Consider the following 16,418-nt stretch of genomic DNA (forward strand, 5'->3'; position numbering starts at 1 on the left):
TGAACGTCTCATGAAACAACGAATTCACCGGTTCTGGGGGGGGGGGGGGATCTCGCCACGTACAAACACGAAAATGTCGGAAGCGCTCGATCTAGTCCCGTTTCTGACGGTCGTTGCTATAGTTACACGTGCAGGAGCCATCCGATCACAGGCTTTGTTTCTGCTGCCCTTGCTAATTAGCGCTAGCGGTCTCGCCTCGGGTTTCCAGACCCGGTGACCCCCGACCCCCCTCTTCCTCTTTTCCCGCCGCCGTCCAGGTCGGGATGATTGGCGCTGACGTGCACAGAAAGCCCCGACAGCCCGTCTTACCGAGGAGACGCCGCGGATAACGGCCAGATAAACCACTCCAATGCTTTCTTCCTTATTTTTTTTTTTTTTTTTACGTCTTATTTGCCGTTATCTGCGGCTGATAAGATGTTCGTTCCTCTACAGGAAGAGGAGGAGAACGTCTTGGAACACGCGTTCTGGTATCGGAGGGGAGTTCTTGTTATGCTACCCGGGGAGGGGGCGGGGGTCCGTCTGGGTTTTTAGGAGGAGCAGCGCCGCCTGAGGCGTCTGAGCTCGGCACCGAGGGGCGCCGCATCTGCGCGTCGGGGCCCGTAATGCGATCCTCCGGCCCTCGGAGGTCCGGCGGTGGAACGCCAAGAATAACGTCCAGGGCCGGAGGAACACGATAACGGAGGCGGTGTTGGGAAACATCTGGACGTCTCTCCTTTGGACGGTATTAGCTGAAAGATGAGACTTATCGCGGGAACCCAAACAGCCCGGGGGCGTCGAAAACAAGAAGCGGCGTTCATCGAGCGTTCGCCAACCCGAACCGAAAATCGTGGCCGGAGATTTCGGTCTTCGGACGGCGAGGAATCGTGTTTTCCCCCGGAGGAGAATCGAACATCACATCGCTGGGATCATCGGAGGGAGGAAGAGGAGGTGATGGAAGAATAACAAGAGGCCAGAAAAAGCAGGGAAACAACGGAGAGCGAAATCGGAGCGGAACCAGAAAATCGTCGCCGAATAATTGGCCTCCGAGGGCGAAGGAAGTCATTACAGTCCGGCGACCAGATTAGCGAGGAGTATCTTCGTCGCCCACGGCGGGGGTTGGAGTCTCAGGCGGCGCAAACAAAGTCACGGCGGACAAATTCTCCGCGGCAACCGACGCGCCGATGTGTTCGGAAAGGTTTCCGTCGGATCCGAAATGCGCCGTCGGACGTGAGCGGCGAAGGATCGTCTCATTCCGAGCCGATGCTTTTTTTTTGGGACTGAGGGGGAATTCGAAAAGTGGAAGAATTAGGAGTGAAAATGAGAGAGGAAATGGAGAAATAAGGTAAAATAACACGAGGAGAGACATTCAGGAACCTGGATATCAAATATCCCCGGGGCGCCGCGCCGCACGCCGAGCGGAAACTCAATTCGACCTGCACGTCTTCCGCTCGGGCCGCCGCCGCCGCCGCCGCCGCCGCCTGCCAATGGGCTCCGTCCCGCCGATTAGCAAAAAGCCGTTCAAGTCCCCGGCGGCGCCGTGTCGGAAACCAATGGCGGCGTCTTCTGCTAAGACTGCAGGAAGTGAGATAGGGCTCACTTCCTGTCGTTTATCTCCGCTCCGAACAGCCTAAACATGCAGAACAGGAGATGAGACGGCGTCCGACCTCAGACGGAGCAAAACAGGTTCCACATCGAGCTGAAAGTAGCCGACGTTGGCGCCCCCAGAAGGGGGCGGAGCCTTCCGGCGCCCTCTACGTCCATAAAATCATAGCGTAATTACCAACAAGTAACACTATTCCTTTGTTTTAGCATAAAGGAGAACAGGGAAATTATCCAAATCTTCATATGTGATGAACTGTTCCTTTAAAAAATACATGACCAACAACCTGAGATTCATGAAGAAAAGTAACGACACTATAATCGGGTCCGGCTTCTCAGTTCTCCGTGCATTTTGTTGTATTTGAGTCTCATCGTGGCACCGAAACTCGCTGCGTCCGCGCCGAGCATACGGGTTTCTTATTAACCTCAACCGACAAATAAGAAATGGTCCATTTCGGGTTCGAAGGAAAAGCGGGTACATTTCTAACGAGAAGTAAAAATGCTATTTACAGATCTGCTGTGAGTTGTGAGTCACACAGTGTCATGTTGTTGACACTGACTAAGTGGAGTTTTGAAAAAATCTGCACACCGAAAGAGCTCTAAAACAAAAAGATGAATTATTTTAGATGTAACACAAAAAAAGTTATTCTCGCATGCATGACGTTTTGAGCAAAACATGGGCTCTTCCTTAGATTTCCAGCCGAACATCTCCAGTAAGCATCTGAGGAAGAGCCTTGAAACATCATGCATGCAAAAATAACTTTTTTTGTGTTAAATAAATTTAAATTTAAATTTGATGTAAAATAAATCATCTTTTCTGCACTTTGGAGTGGAGATTTTTTTCAAAACTTTTTTTTGAGATCAAGCCAACACAGATAAAAACAGTGAGCCACTGGAAGACAATATAGGAACTGCATTGTTATTTTAAAAAAAAAAGGAGTTCAGGATTTTTACGTGATTTTCAAATTGTAGATTCTTTCCACGAGCCGCTTCCGGCCCGCGGGCCGTACGTTTGCCACCCGAAGCCGAACGCCGCACAAGGCGCAGTACCGGCGGAGACCATCGGGGGGCAGTGTTGCGCAGTATGGTCGAGTGCAAGGAGGAAGAAGAAGACAACACGGCGTCGGTGTAACCAAGGAGAATTCTCCGGATTCAGTGGTCTCAGAACCTACTCCACCACCATGTTTGATTCGAACCCCGACCTCTGTAGCGCCCCCTGCTGGAGGCAGCGCCCAGAAAACCACGGCGACGGGAAGTAAACGGATGTTTATCTTAGTTTTGGTGCTGCTAGCGAAAGGAAACACGCCGGATTGTTCCAGACGGCGATACCTGAGACAACAGCAGCCCTTGATCTCGCTGCTGCCAGCGTTCGCTGTGAAACTCTCTTGACAGAGACACACACACACACACACACACACACACACATACACACTCCTCGCCAACCCTCCGCTGTGTTTTCCTGTCACTTATCTCATTCTCGCCCCGCTTTGCTTGGGTAAGGCTGTTTGGAGAGAGATGCAGCAAGAGTCCTGTCGGGGGGGCAAACATATGTTTACATCACCAACTTTGCAAAAAGAGCTCTGATTGGCTGTCTGATAAAGCCTTGCACAGAAAAGAGGAAAGGGATTTCCAGCAGAGTGAGACCTCTGATTCAAACCCAAACAGTAAATATGTGTGTGTGTGTGTGTGTGACGTCTCCGTGGTGACGCTGGGTGTGACATGAGGGATGGAGTGAAATGATCCACGCGGCCGGTTGACGCAAACAAGTGACCTCGTACGACAGGGTGAGTAAAAACGCGGAGGAGTGAGACCTCTCTGCACGCCGCCGTCCAGAGCGGCGAGGAACCTGGAGGGAGGAAGGCGGGGAGGGAGAGGTATTTGGCTCGGAAAGCCTCGCAAACAGGTCGGAACGGCGAGGAGAAACGCATCCCCCCCCTCCCCCCCTCTCCCGACCGCCGCCAGATCTGTGAGCGTGACGGCGTGGCGCCAGGAGCGGCGTGTTAGCACGCCGTCTAAAGCCCCAATCCCGCCAAGAACGCAGAAATCAAGCAACGGCGGAGATGCGATTAATTCTGAGGATAAGGACGGGGGGGGGGGGGTTAAGATGGCGTGGGGGGGGTGACAGGCGGCGAGGAAAAGGAGGATTGGCGAGGCCGTACTCACGGTGGCGGCGAGCGTGGACGGGTGGTGGAGGCGCAGGTGCTGCCGGGGACGGAGGACGTGGCTCGGACCCTCGACCGCCTCGTGACCTTTGACCCCGGCGCCGGGCTGGAGGGAGAGGAGGAGAGGAAGTGAGGAAGCAAACGTCCATATCTGGGAACAACAGCGGGCCGTACCATGTGACTCCTACAGCGGGGGTGCGAATTAAATAATTCCATATGCGGGAGCGGGGAATAAATATAAAATACCAGGCCAAATATTCTGCTCCACCTAAAAAAAAAAAAAAAAAAAGGAAATTGAATTTCTTTACAGGCCGACCACAGTTTAAGTGGGATGTCTCACTGCCCAGAAGGGCGGGGGGGGGGGTTCGAGGTGTGTCAGTTTTAAGACTCCTGGCGCCGTTAGCGCCGAAGTGGACCGGTCCAAGGCGCTCTCTCTTCTCACCATCCACATGTTTACAACCCTGCAAATCCATGGCTACGTTCGCTGACCCGCCCACCCCCGCGCCCCCGCCAAGTGGTTCGATCCAGCCACGGGCATAAAAAGCACGGAAATGGAAACAGAATAAAGGTCGATAATTATTCCTCTTTTTATTTTCTTTTTTTTTTTTTTCTGTTCCCGGTTTCGCACGCCAGGTCCGGAGAGTCCCAGTCGGAGCCCAGGCGGGGGCGGAGTCACCCGTTCACCCCTTCGTCCGGCTCGGATTGCGGCCCCCGAAGCCACCGGGGCGGCGGGGCCTCGCGCAGAAACGCCGGCCTGTCACGAACGTTTTCCGTCGACGCGCCGAAAAACCCCGCATGAAAAGCCCCCGCGCCGCCGGCGAAACACGAACCAGGCCAACGACGTATAGCCGTGATTTAATTTGCATACGTGAGGTCAGAGGGCGCTGCACCCAGGGGGAGGGGGGAGTGAGCGGTGGCCATTTTGGCTCAAAAGACACAAGACGGGGCGGCGGGGGCCCAAACGCAAACCAGAGATGGGTTCTGCTGTGCACGATGACAGGTTTTCGGGGGGTTGCAGTGGTAGGGGGGGGTAATGTGAAACAGGCGGAGCCCCTAAACCTCCACCTCCATCCGACCCCTCCCTCCTAGCAGGATGCATATATTCATGGAACCCCAGTTTGGGGTTTTTTCTTCTGCAAACGTGAAAAATCAAAGCGGGCGACTGGGATGTGGGGAGGCCACGAGACGGGGATCTGTGTGTGTGTGTGTGTGTGTGTGTGTGTGTGTGTGGCATGACTCCACAGCCCCCCCATACCCACCCAGGTGCATGAAGAATCCCCTCCCGACCGTCTCGACGAGCTGCAATCTCTAAATATTTGCGGAGCGGCTCAGACATCTGGTTCCACGCGGCCTTTAGGCGGAGGATGAACACACACACACACACACACACACACAGGGGTGTGTGTGTCCGTGTGTGTGTTGGGTATGTTGGAGCTCGTACAGAAACCGAAATTGGTTTGAGCCTTAATGAGGTTGATTGGGGGTGGATTTTCAGGGTTCCCCAAAATTAGATTTTCCAGTCGCAAAGGAAACCTCCATAACTGGGGAGTCCGACTCCTCCATCGCAAAGGCCCTACTTTTCAAAACGAACTCGACCACAAAACGTGAAAAAAAACCAAAAACAACTCAACCGCAGCCATGGAATTCGCAACATTAAAAATATCTGTCAGCCTATCATCCGGCTTGATTGACATACAGCTCAGCCAATCAGAGATCTCGATCCCGATACCGTGACTGATGGACATTTGAATGCTGCGCTACCTTCATGCAGCGCAAGACCAAAAATATGCACAATTGTTTAGTAACATACATGTTCAAGCTGTTACGCATCGGAAACAAAACATTTTAAATATGAAGTATTCTGTAATTTCCGTACTGTTGAGCGCGCCTGAATTTAATCTGCAGCGGCTGAAAATAAATGAATAAATCTATATGTGCATATATAGGCCACACAGCCGTGGGTGTCCACATTGTAACATGAGATATTTACACGGAAACCTTTTTTTTTTTTTTTTTTTACCTTTAATTGCATGTGGAAATGTTTTTTTCTGAACAGCGCCTGTAACACGGCTGATGAAAAGATGAGTAATAAAAAATCGCAGGCGAAAGTCCATCCATTTTCCATCTATTCTATTTGTCGTCCTGCTCACTAAAACCGTTAAAGTCGTCTCCTTCGCTGTCGGAATTGAACGGCCTCAGAATTTCATCGGCTAAACGTTTTGGCGGCGTGACGCTTGTTAGCCCAAAAAAAAAAAAATTAGCCGCATCGTTGTTTAAGCGTCAGTGTTCAAAGCGTGTGAAAAACAGCTTATAGTTTGGAAATTACAGTCATATATATCTATATATATATAGATATATATAATCCTATAATATTGCAGACATGAAAAATGTAAAATTCTAATTAAAAAAAATTTGAAATTCAAATTTAAAAAAACACATCAATGGCATTAATTTCTTAAATACAAGTGAAATAAAAATGCCTCTTTATTTGCAGCTTCTGAATGAAATTTCAACTTTATTTATATATATATATAAATCATTTTTATTGCTGGTAGATCATTTTGACTTTTTAAGAGCAGCTCAAGTCCAGGGCTGTCAAACTCAAATACACAGCGGGCCAAAATTCAAAAGTGGGGGCCAACATTGATATTTATTAAAAAATAATGTTCCTCCAGATATAAGAATGAACCTTTTCACCCATATGGACATATGGACCCAAACGAGTTTTGCTGAAAAACTGAATATGGAACAAGCAACTCTCAATCCTATACAATATATTACTTAATATTGCATATAACATGAAAAATTGAAATTGAAATAAAAAATAAAAAAAATCACATAATGGCATTGATTTCTTAAATGCAAATGAAATAAAAATGCCTCTTTATTTGCAGCCTTCTGAATGAAATGTCAACCTTTTTCCACAGGCTAATAACAAATGTAAAAATAAATAAGAAACATATTAACTTATTATAATGTCCTTCTATGAGCGTGAAACCATTTAAGGCCAGAAAACCTTAATTATAGCTGATTTTGCTACGCACTGATCTTCTCTCATCTTCTGCCTTTCTTTCCGCCATTTTTCGGCGGGGTAGCACGGAGCTAGCATTAGCATCAGGTCAAAACACTAGCACGGCATCCTGGGATTTGTAGCATTAGCGGTACATGCGCTGTAGGCTAGAATAGCGGCGGGTTAGCTTTAATATATATCAATAACATTTTGGTTTATAATTCTTGGACAATTTGTTTTCCTGGAAGGCTAACTTTAGCATACTTAGCATACTGTGTTTGGTGTCAAAATGCATCATCAAGCGTCCCATCAGATGATCTCCTGTACGTGACCCCGCGATTTCCGCGCAAAGTCTTTAACCAAGAAGTTTCATACGCATTTGCATCGATGCACTAGTTGTTCCACGTGTATAAATGTAATGTAAAATGAATGGAACTACTCATTAATGTTAAATAACCAAATTTATTTCTCAAATCCAAAAAGTTTCACATGCATTAGCATGGATGTTGCCCAGTTCCAAAGCTAGCTTTCACTGCTGCAGTGTTTTCGGATGCAGCTTTTGTCAACACGTTCTGCCGCCATCATAGTTTTTAATGGCTTTTAATTCTTGGATGATTTGTTGTTCTTCTGGAAGGCTAACTTTAGCATACTTAGCTCCATGTTTGGCATCAAAATGCAGACGTAGATTGGGTCACATGATCGGCATGAGTTGTGGGAAATGTAGTAATAAGTCAATGCACGTGTTTGACTTATTTAAGACCATCAGACCTTTTAAGACGTTCTTGCGGGCCACATTTAGCCCGCGGGCCTTGAGTTTGACACATGTGGTCTTGGGTCCTCCTGAAGTGACAGCGCAATGCCGTCATTACGTGTGAACTTGTAATCTGACAGTCGTAGCCAAATCTTTTCCTCGTCTTGAGTTCACCGCAGTTTTTACAGTGACGTAACACAATCAACAGCCAATAGATGAGCGCCAAGAAAACCGGGAACGGGAAACCTGGCAGACAAACAATCCCCAGAGAGGTGTCGGTGGCAGAGACGGTATTCGTCGGCGGTCTGGACGAACGGGAACGGCGTCCCGATGGGTTTGGAGCGTCCAGAAGGAGGAGCGGCGGGCGGAACAGCCGGCCTGGACCGTCCGACGCCTCGCCAGCGAGCGGAGAAGGAGAAGCGATGGAGTGAAAGAGCAGAGGCTCGGCATGGAGGGGAAAAACTGGAAGAAAGAATCTAGTTGTAGTTTTTCGCGCGGAGGAAACGCCGCTGGCGAACGCGAAGGTCAAGCCGGGACGTCTGAGTCGATGTTATCGGCAAGAAACGACCGGCGGAGTTCTGACGAATGGTCGCATCCCGGGCCGAGCTGTCCGAGATTCATAACAATAATAAAAAAATAAGCGCCGGCTGTTTGGCGTGCGCGAAGCCATCCCCGCGGCGCCATTAGCGGCGGGGATATTGTCTCAGAGAAGGTCCTCCACGCCTGGCTGGACGCCGATGAAAGAGACGCCGCTTCCCTTCGCCGTGTCTGATGACCGACTTCCCGGGGGCCGTGTTGCGTGAAATGGCCTTCTCCTTCTCGCCGTAGCGGCCGCCGTGCAAACGGCGGCGGCTAAAATCCTCGCCGTCCGCCTCCCGTCCGACGCGTAACTACGGGCGACGGCGGAGACGCCGGGGGACGGAGAACCGGAAAGGAGGGCCGGCGATGCTTCGCCGCTGATATCGACGTGATATGTGAGGGGAGCCTCTCCTCCGGCGGTAACCATGACAACGGGGTCAGAGGCCTGCAGCCGGATGAGACGTTAGCAGAGGTGTTTTTTTTTTTTTTGTTTTTCCGACCTCGCAGGTACGGACGCCGGCTGGCGCTCGCCGACTTCTCCGAGATACTTTGCGAGAAGGAGGACCTGAACGGCGGCGGAAAGAGAGAGGGAGATATTTGCAGAGCGATTTGACCTCGGAGAATCTCGGGCGCGGTAATACGACCCTGCACTCTCGGGGCTCCGGGTAAACACCGCCGCTCTTTGAGCCTGTGTGTGTGTGTGTGTGTGTGTGTGTGTGTGTGTGTGCTGGTCCGGGATGTGTTTATACTCTGGGAGGAGGGGGGGGAGGTTCTCAGGACGGATGTGGAGTCTCAGATTCGCATCCTGACGTCCGACATGAGGCGAACGGAAATGCATCGAAGCGACAACGTGTGTGTGTGTGTGTGAGTGTGTGTGTGTGCCATGATTCTGATAACCAACACACAGAGAAAGCAGATATCGCGGTTAAAAATACTCCGTGTAACCAGATAGTACCATAGTATTCTTCATTTTTCTGCATCCTCTGTGTTCTCTGTGCGTTGCCAATACTGGCTTCGGGATCAATCGGGTTTCAATAATCAATGGAAGTATTTGGACAAAAGTATTGGCTCACCTGCGTTGACTCGCATGTGAACTTAAGTGACCTCCCATTCCTAATCCATAGGTCGGCGCTTAGCAGCTAGAGCAGCTTCTGCGCTTCTGGGAAGGTTGTCCACATGGTTCATAAGTGTTGATGGGGATTTTGGAGCGACGTTCTTCCAGAAGCACATTTATGAGGTCACACGCTGGTGTTGGATGAAAAGGCCTGGCTCTCGATCTTCTCTCTAATTCATCCCAAAGGAGCTCTTTGGGATCGAGATCAGGACTCAGTCGTCCACGTCTGCATGGATCTCGCTTTAAAAAATGTCGGAAAAGGAAGGGTCCGACTCCAAACCGTTCCCACAAAGTTGGGAGCATTGAATTGTCCAAAATGTCTCGGTATGCTCGCGCTTTCGGAGTTCCTTTCACTGGAACCTGAAGAACAAGCGCAACCATAACCACCCTTCCACCAAACTTCACACTAGGCACAACACAGTCATACAAGTACGGTTCTCCTGGCGACCGCCAAACCCAGCATCGTCCATCAGATCCCCAGATGGAGAAGCGCGATTCGTCACTCCACGGCCTCAGAGTCCAATGTCGGCGTGCTTTACACCGCTTTGGATTGCGCTTGGTGACGTGTGTCTTGGATGCAGCTGATCGTCCATGGAAAGGAGATGGATATAAATGACTCTACGGGAGGTCCTTCCTGGTGTTACCGCTTCATGCAACGCAATCACCTCTATCAGAGCAAGGACGGCGCGATCCAGAAAGGGTGGAATAATTGGAACTGCAAGTGACGATGACTCTGACGTAGCGACGTACCGGTAGAAGAGGAAGCGGTGCGTTGTTTACCTTCGGAGTTGTTCAGAAGTGACACCGAAGTAGAAGATTTCATTGGATTTAGTGATTAAGAGTGACACAGATTGTTTGGTTGTAGCATGTGCTATATGCTATCGTTATTTGAATGACTTATCGTAATATGGTACGTTAGCATAGCCTAGCAGGCACGTTCTCAGTTCGTTGTTTATGCGTCATACAGGCTATAACTGTTCAGCCTGTTGTTCTCTATTCTATTTCCATTTTAAATTGTCTTTCGAGATGAAATGTCTATTCTTGGTGCTGGATTTTATTGAATGAAATTAAAAACAGCCCGCATACCGAGGCGCTTGATTTCAGGAAGTGATCGGAACATCCGATTCGGATTATTTGGATGGTTGAGAGAATACTTTTGCCCGTACAGTGAACATACCGGATGTATCATATGAACCGTCACTGATTCTGTTCATAACTTTTATGGACAGAATTTCTAGGATCTCAACGTAGCAGCGGATCTGCGTTCCCACCCTCACCTGCGGTCACGAGCCGTGGAACCAAAAGCTCGCGGATACACCGCGGATTAAACAACAATGGAGCTCATTTATGGGTTTTTGGGGGGTTTACGAGCTTCACGGCGCCAAAACTTTTCGCTTTGTAACATCGGACCGATGAAATGGAATTCTGAGGCCGTTCAATTCCGGCGCGAAGAAGACGACTTTAACGGTTTTAGCGCGCAGGAGGAAGACCAAGATAGCGATCAGCCGGAGTGGACAGAAAATGGATGCATGGATGGACTTTTTCCTTGCGTTTTTTATTATTCATCTTTTTAATCAGCCGTGTTAGAGGCACTGTTTTGAAAAAAAAGAGCATTTCCAGTACGTATTTGTTGATGTTACCGCCATGCATTTAAGAAAGTGTGTTAATATCTCATGTTGCAACATGTGCAGCTTATATATGTACACATATATTTATTCAGTTATTTCAAACTGGTGCAAATTATATTCAGCTCACTAGTCTGGATTACGGCATTTAACAAACATGAAACGAATGAATGAATGAATGAATGAATGAATGAATGAATGTAGCACTGATTAAGAGCGGGTAAATGTTAAATCAGCGCTGGAGCAAACAGGAAGTGTTAACAGTTTACTTCTCGGCGCCGGTGTTTACCAAAGCAGAACAGCAGCGCGCTGAGGTTTAGATTACAGTAAACCGTTGCTATAACGCGGTTTGTTTTGTTTGTTTGTTTTGTTTAGAAGTTTATTAGAACAGTGTACAGTTACATGAAGCACAGAGGCAGAGATGTTTGTAACAGATTGTAGCTCATAGCTAATTTCCATCTGCAGTCCTGGACAATACAAATATAAAACTGTAGGAAATAGATTCGCTTTTAATGCCGCTTTTTTTTTTTTTTTTATTTTTTAGCAGTACAGTATGTTGTGTTCTGCATCCTAATTGGCTAAAGGACGGTAGGCAAGTGTCAAATTTACGTTTGCTAATTTTCTCCGGGACAAATCCCCACAATGTCGGCGAAACCTTGATGTTAACTATCGCAGAAAAAGTTAAACTCATGCCGAATGAAGGTAGAAGCGACGAGGAAAATAACATATTGACTATTAAAATGATTATTATACAGTACAGTATGTCTAAAAACAGTTTCTAAAACAGTTTCTTAAAAATCAGTTTCCAGAAAATGTTGATATCTTTATTTTTTTTTAAATGTCCACGCCTGAAAACCGGGTTTTGATCTTAGGTTTCATCCTTTAGCACAGCATTGTATTCTATAATAATTGTAAAAAATAAAGCCGACTACTTAGCGGATTTCGGGGGTTATTTTTAGAACGAAACCCCCGCAATAAACGAGTGTTTTCTGTCCGCCGAGCCGTTTCCGCCGCTCCGGCTCCGCCTCCGCCCCCGCCGGTCCATAAGCCGCGGGGATGATGGATGTCTGATTGCCTCGGGCCTCGCCGTCCCGCACGCTAAACCCCCGGCGTTGTTTAGAGCGCCGCGCCATTACATTTCCACACCGCGGAGGGGAAGACGACGGAACGTGAGGTAAATTCTAGAAGCCGACGGGGAAAAAAAAAAACAAAAAAAGCAATCGCACGAGGAGATGATTTCAGTTGTTTATCCGGGAGACGACGGCGTGAGGAGGCGGTTGATCCAGAGGTCGGGCGCCGCCGCCGCCGCCGCCGCCCCGTCTTCATCCAGAACCCCGGAGGGCCTCTTCATTCATCACGCCGTCGTATACGTGCGGCGAGGCCGTATTTTACGCGGCCCTCGGCGAGCGGCGTGCGGCCATGAGATGACGGGCGGGTGTAAACCCGAGGTTCAACAACACGTAAATAACCAACAGACGAGTGACAGCCATGTGTGTGTGTGTGTGTGTGTTTCTCCTACGGCGTCCTTGATCCACATGGGTCGCCGCCGCCATTTCCATACCCGGCATTGACTTTAATTTGATTATCATTATTTTGTGTTTTGTTTCCAGCCTCGCTGGCGGACGAACAGAACCCAGATTAGTTTACTTTTATGTTGATAATAAAACATCATCCCGAAGATAAACTGACTGCGCGCGCACACACACACACACACACACGCTAGCGCCACAGAAAACAGCAATTTTTCCCTAAACTCGGGTTTGAAAGGCTTAAAACTTGTGTTGTTTTTGTTGTTTCCGTCAGATCCCTGCTGAGGGTGGCAATGAAAAAAGGAGGGGGAAAAAAAAAGGGCGAACACAGCGGCGCCCGAGAACCAGAACGCCGCCGTTCTGCAGTAATATTTCTTGACAAATCTCTTTCCTGCTCGCACCGTCTCCACATGCCGTTTGTTCTATACACACACACACACACACACACACACACAAAGCCCCGTGGATGCAAAGTGGTGTGTGAATGCCAAGAATGTCTCTATGTGTCTAATCTTAAAATCTTAAAAAAAATAAATAAATCTCACCCAGTGACTGTAGATGGTAATAATTTATCAGTATATATATATATTAACTGTGCAATATTTTTTCATACTCTTGTGCACTCCTTATCTTTCACTTGGTACTTAAGACCTTAAGACACTTTATAGTTTTTGCTTGTTACTTAAGACACTTCATAATTTATTTGTATTTCTTATTACGTTATTTTATTATTGTTTTTTTTAAACTCATGGACACTTTATAATTTTCACTTGTTACTTAAGACACTTTATAATTTATTTGTATTTCTTCTTCTTAATATTATTATTATTATCATAATTATTTTTTTACAGTTGGACACTATAGTTTTCACTTGTTACTTAAGACACTTAATAATTTATTTGTATTTTTTTTTTTTTTTACTGTTGGACACTTTAATTTTCACTTGTTAATTAAGAGACTTTATAATTTATTTGTATTTTTTTTTTTTTTTTCTTTTTTACTGTTGGACACTTTATAGTTTTCACTTGTTACCTGAGGCACTTAATAATTTATTTGTATTTCTTAATTTTTCATTTTTATTTTTTTACTGTTGGACACTATAGTTTTCAATTGTTACTTAAGACACTTTATAATTTATTTGTATATCTTATTTTTTTTATTTTTATTTTTTTACTGTTGGACACTTTATAGTTTTCACTTGTTACTTGAGACACTTAATAATTTATTTGTATTTCTTAATTTTTCATTTTTATTTTTTTACTGTTGGACACTATAGTTTTCACTTGTTACTTAAGACACTTTATAATTTATTTGTATATCTTATTTTTTTTATTTTCATTTTTTTACTGTTGGACACTTTATAGTTTTCACTTGTTACTTAAGAAACTTTATAATTTATTTGTATTTCTTCTTATTATTTTTTTTATTTTATTTTTTTTACTGTTGGACACTTTATAGTCTTCGCTTGTTACTTAAGATACTTTATAATTCATTTGTATTTCTTTCTTTTTTTTTTTCACTGTTTATACAATTTTTCCACTATTATTTATCATTGTTATATTTTTCTTGTACCTCTGGCACAACAATTTCCTTCGGGGGATAAATAAAGTTATTCTTATTCTTATTCTTATATGTGGAGTGACGGCTTAGAGGTGAAACCCCGCCCCCCTGCAGCTGTGATTGGCTGATCATCTCGCGGATTAGCAGCTCGGTTGTTTCGTCGATCGTCTTTTTTACAGAAATAATCACATCACGGATTTAATTCTTCCCTCCCAGCCTGACGCCGCGGCGACCTCCCCCCCCCCCCCTCCTCCTCGTCCTCCATCCCTCCATCTCACGCTGACAGGGGTGGAAGATCTGAGTGATCCCGTCACTCGGAAACCCCCGTGTGGAGTCGTGATGGCGGCCCGGCTCGTCTCCAGACCGCTGACACAGGGACGTGTCACGACCCCCCCTTCCCGCCCCGCCGCCCCCGCGGGAACCCCCTCGACAGCTCCGCTGTCAGGACTCTGAGCGGGCCGTACCATCTCGGCCCGCGGGGGGGGGGGGGGAGATCACCACAGGAGATAACGACCGGAAGTAAAATAAAAATGTTAAAAAGTCGATTAAATCAAATTCAAGAAGAGGCGGGTGACTCGCGTTCGCCGGCCGAGGGTTTTAGGAGACTGGTTTTTAAGTTTTTTTCCTGAATTCGGTTCTTGAGCATTTAAAGCACATGTGGCAAATTGGAGGCCTCGTTTTATGCGTCAGTCTTATAACGTCTGATGGTCTTAAAAAGGTCAAACACGCGCGTTGACCATAAACTACATTTCCCACAATTCAATCAAAACAAACGTCCCCCGTGAAGTGGCGCCGCCCCGCCATCAGATCGCAGTGTATCCACATCTAGGCCATTTTCAACAAGTGGAATTGAGAAACACAACTAGTACATGAAAAATACAACTCACCATAATGGCGATGGGAGGCAATGACACCCCAAGTGTGTCGCTTATGTCCGGTCGACTCTGTAATTCAGTTTCGGTTGCCGCGACTGCAGAAAAACTCGCTTCACGCAGATAAAATGTCTGTTTTTTTTTTTACTCGTATTGCTAGCTTGTGGGTTTAGCGTTAACGCTTCACCCGACCGAGACAAGCATCTTCACTTGCAGCGAGAATGAGTTATAATTCAAAATAAAACATTCAGATAATAAATAAAATGGAAATATGCCGCTGCTATGTATGACTTGTGAATGAGAGGGTTGCACGTCATCGGTTAACAACAACTCGCTTTGCGATAATATTACATGACGCGTGAATGACGGGGTGAAATGTCGCGCGTCCCTTTATGACGTGGTTGCATGGCTCCATCACACACGTGTCAAACTCAAATGTGGCCCGAGAGAACGTCTTAAAAGGTGTGATTGTCTTAAAAATAAAGAAGTCAAACGCATGCAATGACCATAAACTGCATTTCCCGATCATGTTACCGGCCAAGCGACGGCGTCCCGCCATTAGATCTTCAACAAGAGGAAGTGAGAAATACAAATAATCCCTAAAAATCCAGGAAAGTTGATGCAGATGGAAGGTTGTTTCAAGAAGGCCAACGCTTATTTGTGCTTCAGGGAGGCGTCGCTTGTCAAAGTCTACGCCCGCTCCTCCTTCTGGACGCTCCACACCGATCGTGACGCCGTTCCCGTTCGTCCAGACCGCCAACGAATACCGTCTCTGCCACCGACAGCTCTCTGGGGATTGTTTGTCTGCCAGGTTTCCTGTTCCCGGCTTTGTTGGCGCTCATCAATTGGCTGTTGATTGTGTTACGTCACTGGAAGAACTGCGGTAAACTCAAGACGAGGAAAAGGCCGAGCTACGACTGAGCTAAGACAGATTATCAGATCGTGCCGTCACTCCAAGAGGACTCTGAACCGCTTGCGCGAACTCAAGGCCCGCGGGCCAAATGTGGCCCGCAAGAAGGTCTTAAATCAATCAAACGCGTGCATTGACCATAAACTCCATTGCCCAAACGCCTAACACGGAGCTAAGTATGCTAAAGTTAGCCTTCCAGAAAAACAACAAATTGTCCTGGCATTAAAAGCCATTAAAAACTACGACGGCGGCAGAATGTGTTGACGAAAGCTGCATCCAAAAACAGTGCAGGAGTGAAAGCTAGCTTTGGAACAGGGCAACTAGTAAACATCTTTTTTTTTTTTTTTTTTTTTCATCCATGCTAATGCATATGAAACTTTTTGGATTTGAGCAATAAATTTGGTTATTTAACATTAATGAGTAGTTCCATTCATTTTACATTACATTTACACATGTGGCCCAACTAGCGCATCTATGCAAATGCGTATGAAACATCTTGGATAAAGGCTTTACGCGGAAATCGCGGGGTCACGTACAGGAGATCATCTGACGGGACGCTTGATGACGATGTGGATGCTGGAATCCAATTAAAGAAAGAAACCGTTTTTGCTGTGCGAGATGATTTGCTGTTGCATTTTAAAAATCAAACCTTGACTCACACTCGCTAATTGAGTTACCAACCCAGCTAACGGCCTTTATTTTGGTTTGAATGCGATAGAGCAGGGGGC

The 16,418-nt window shown here is 46.8% G+C and overlaps 1 protein-coding gene across 4 annotated transcripts in view; it reads right to left on the reverse strand.

Annotated features, from left to right (window-relative positions):
• Nucleotides 1-16,418, reverse strand: part of rbms3 (RNA binding motif, single stranded interacting protein) — a 178,655-nt gene that overhangs the window by 127,349 nt on the left and 34,888 nt on the right. For all 4 annotated transcript variants that reach the window (XM_086178507.1, XM_086178506.1, XM_086178504.1 and 1 more), the window contains exon 3: nucleotides 3,742-3,846. In XM_086178507.1, the coding sequence (XP_086034633.1) occupies nucleotides 3,742-3,846 (105 nt within the window). The remainder of the gene's footprint in view (nucleotides 1-3,741; nucleotides 3,847-16,418) is intronic.

This window comes from Fistularia commersonii, chromosome 30 (assembly GCF_037954325.1).
Source record: "Fistularia commersonii isolate RoL2024-O1a breed Wild chromosome 30, RoL_Fcom_v1.0, whole genome shotgun sequence".
NCBI classification, from domain to species: Eukaryota; Metazoa; Chordata; class Actinopteri; order Syngnathiformes; family Fistulariidae; genus Fistularia; species Fistularia commersonii.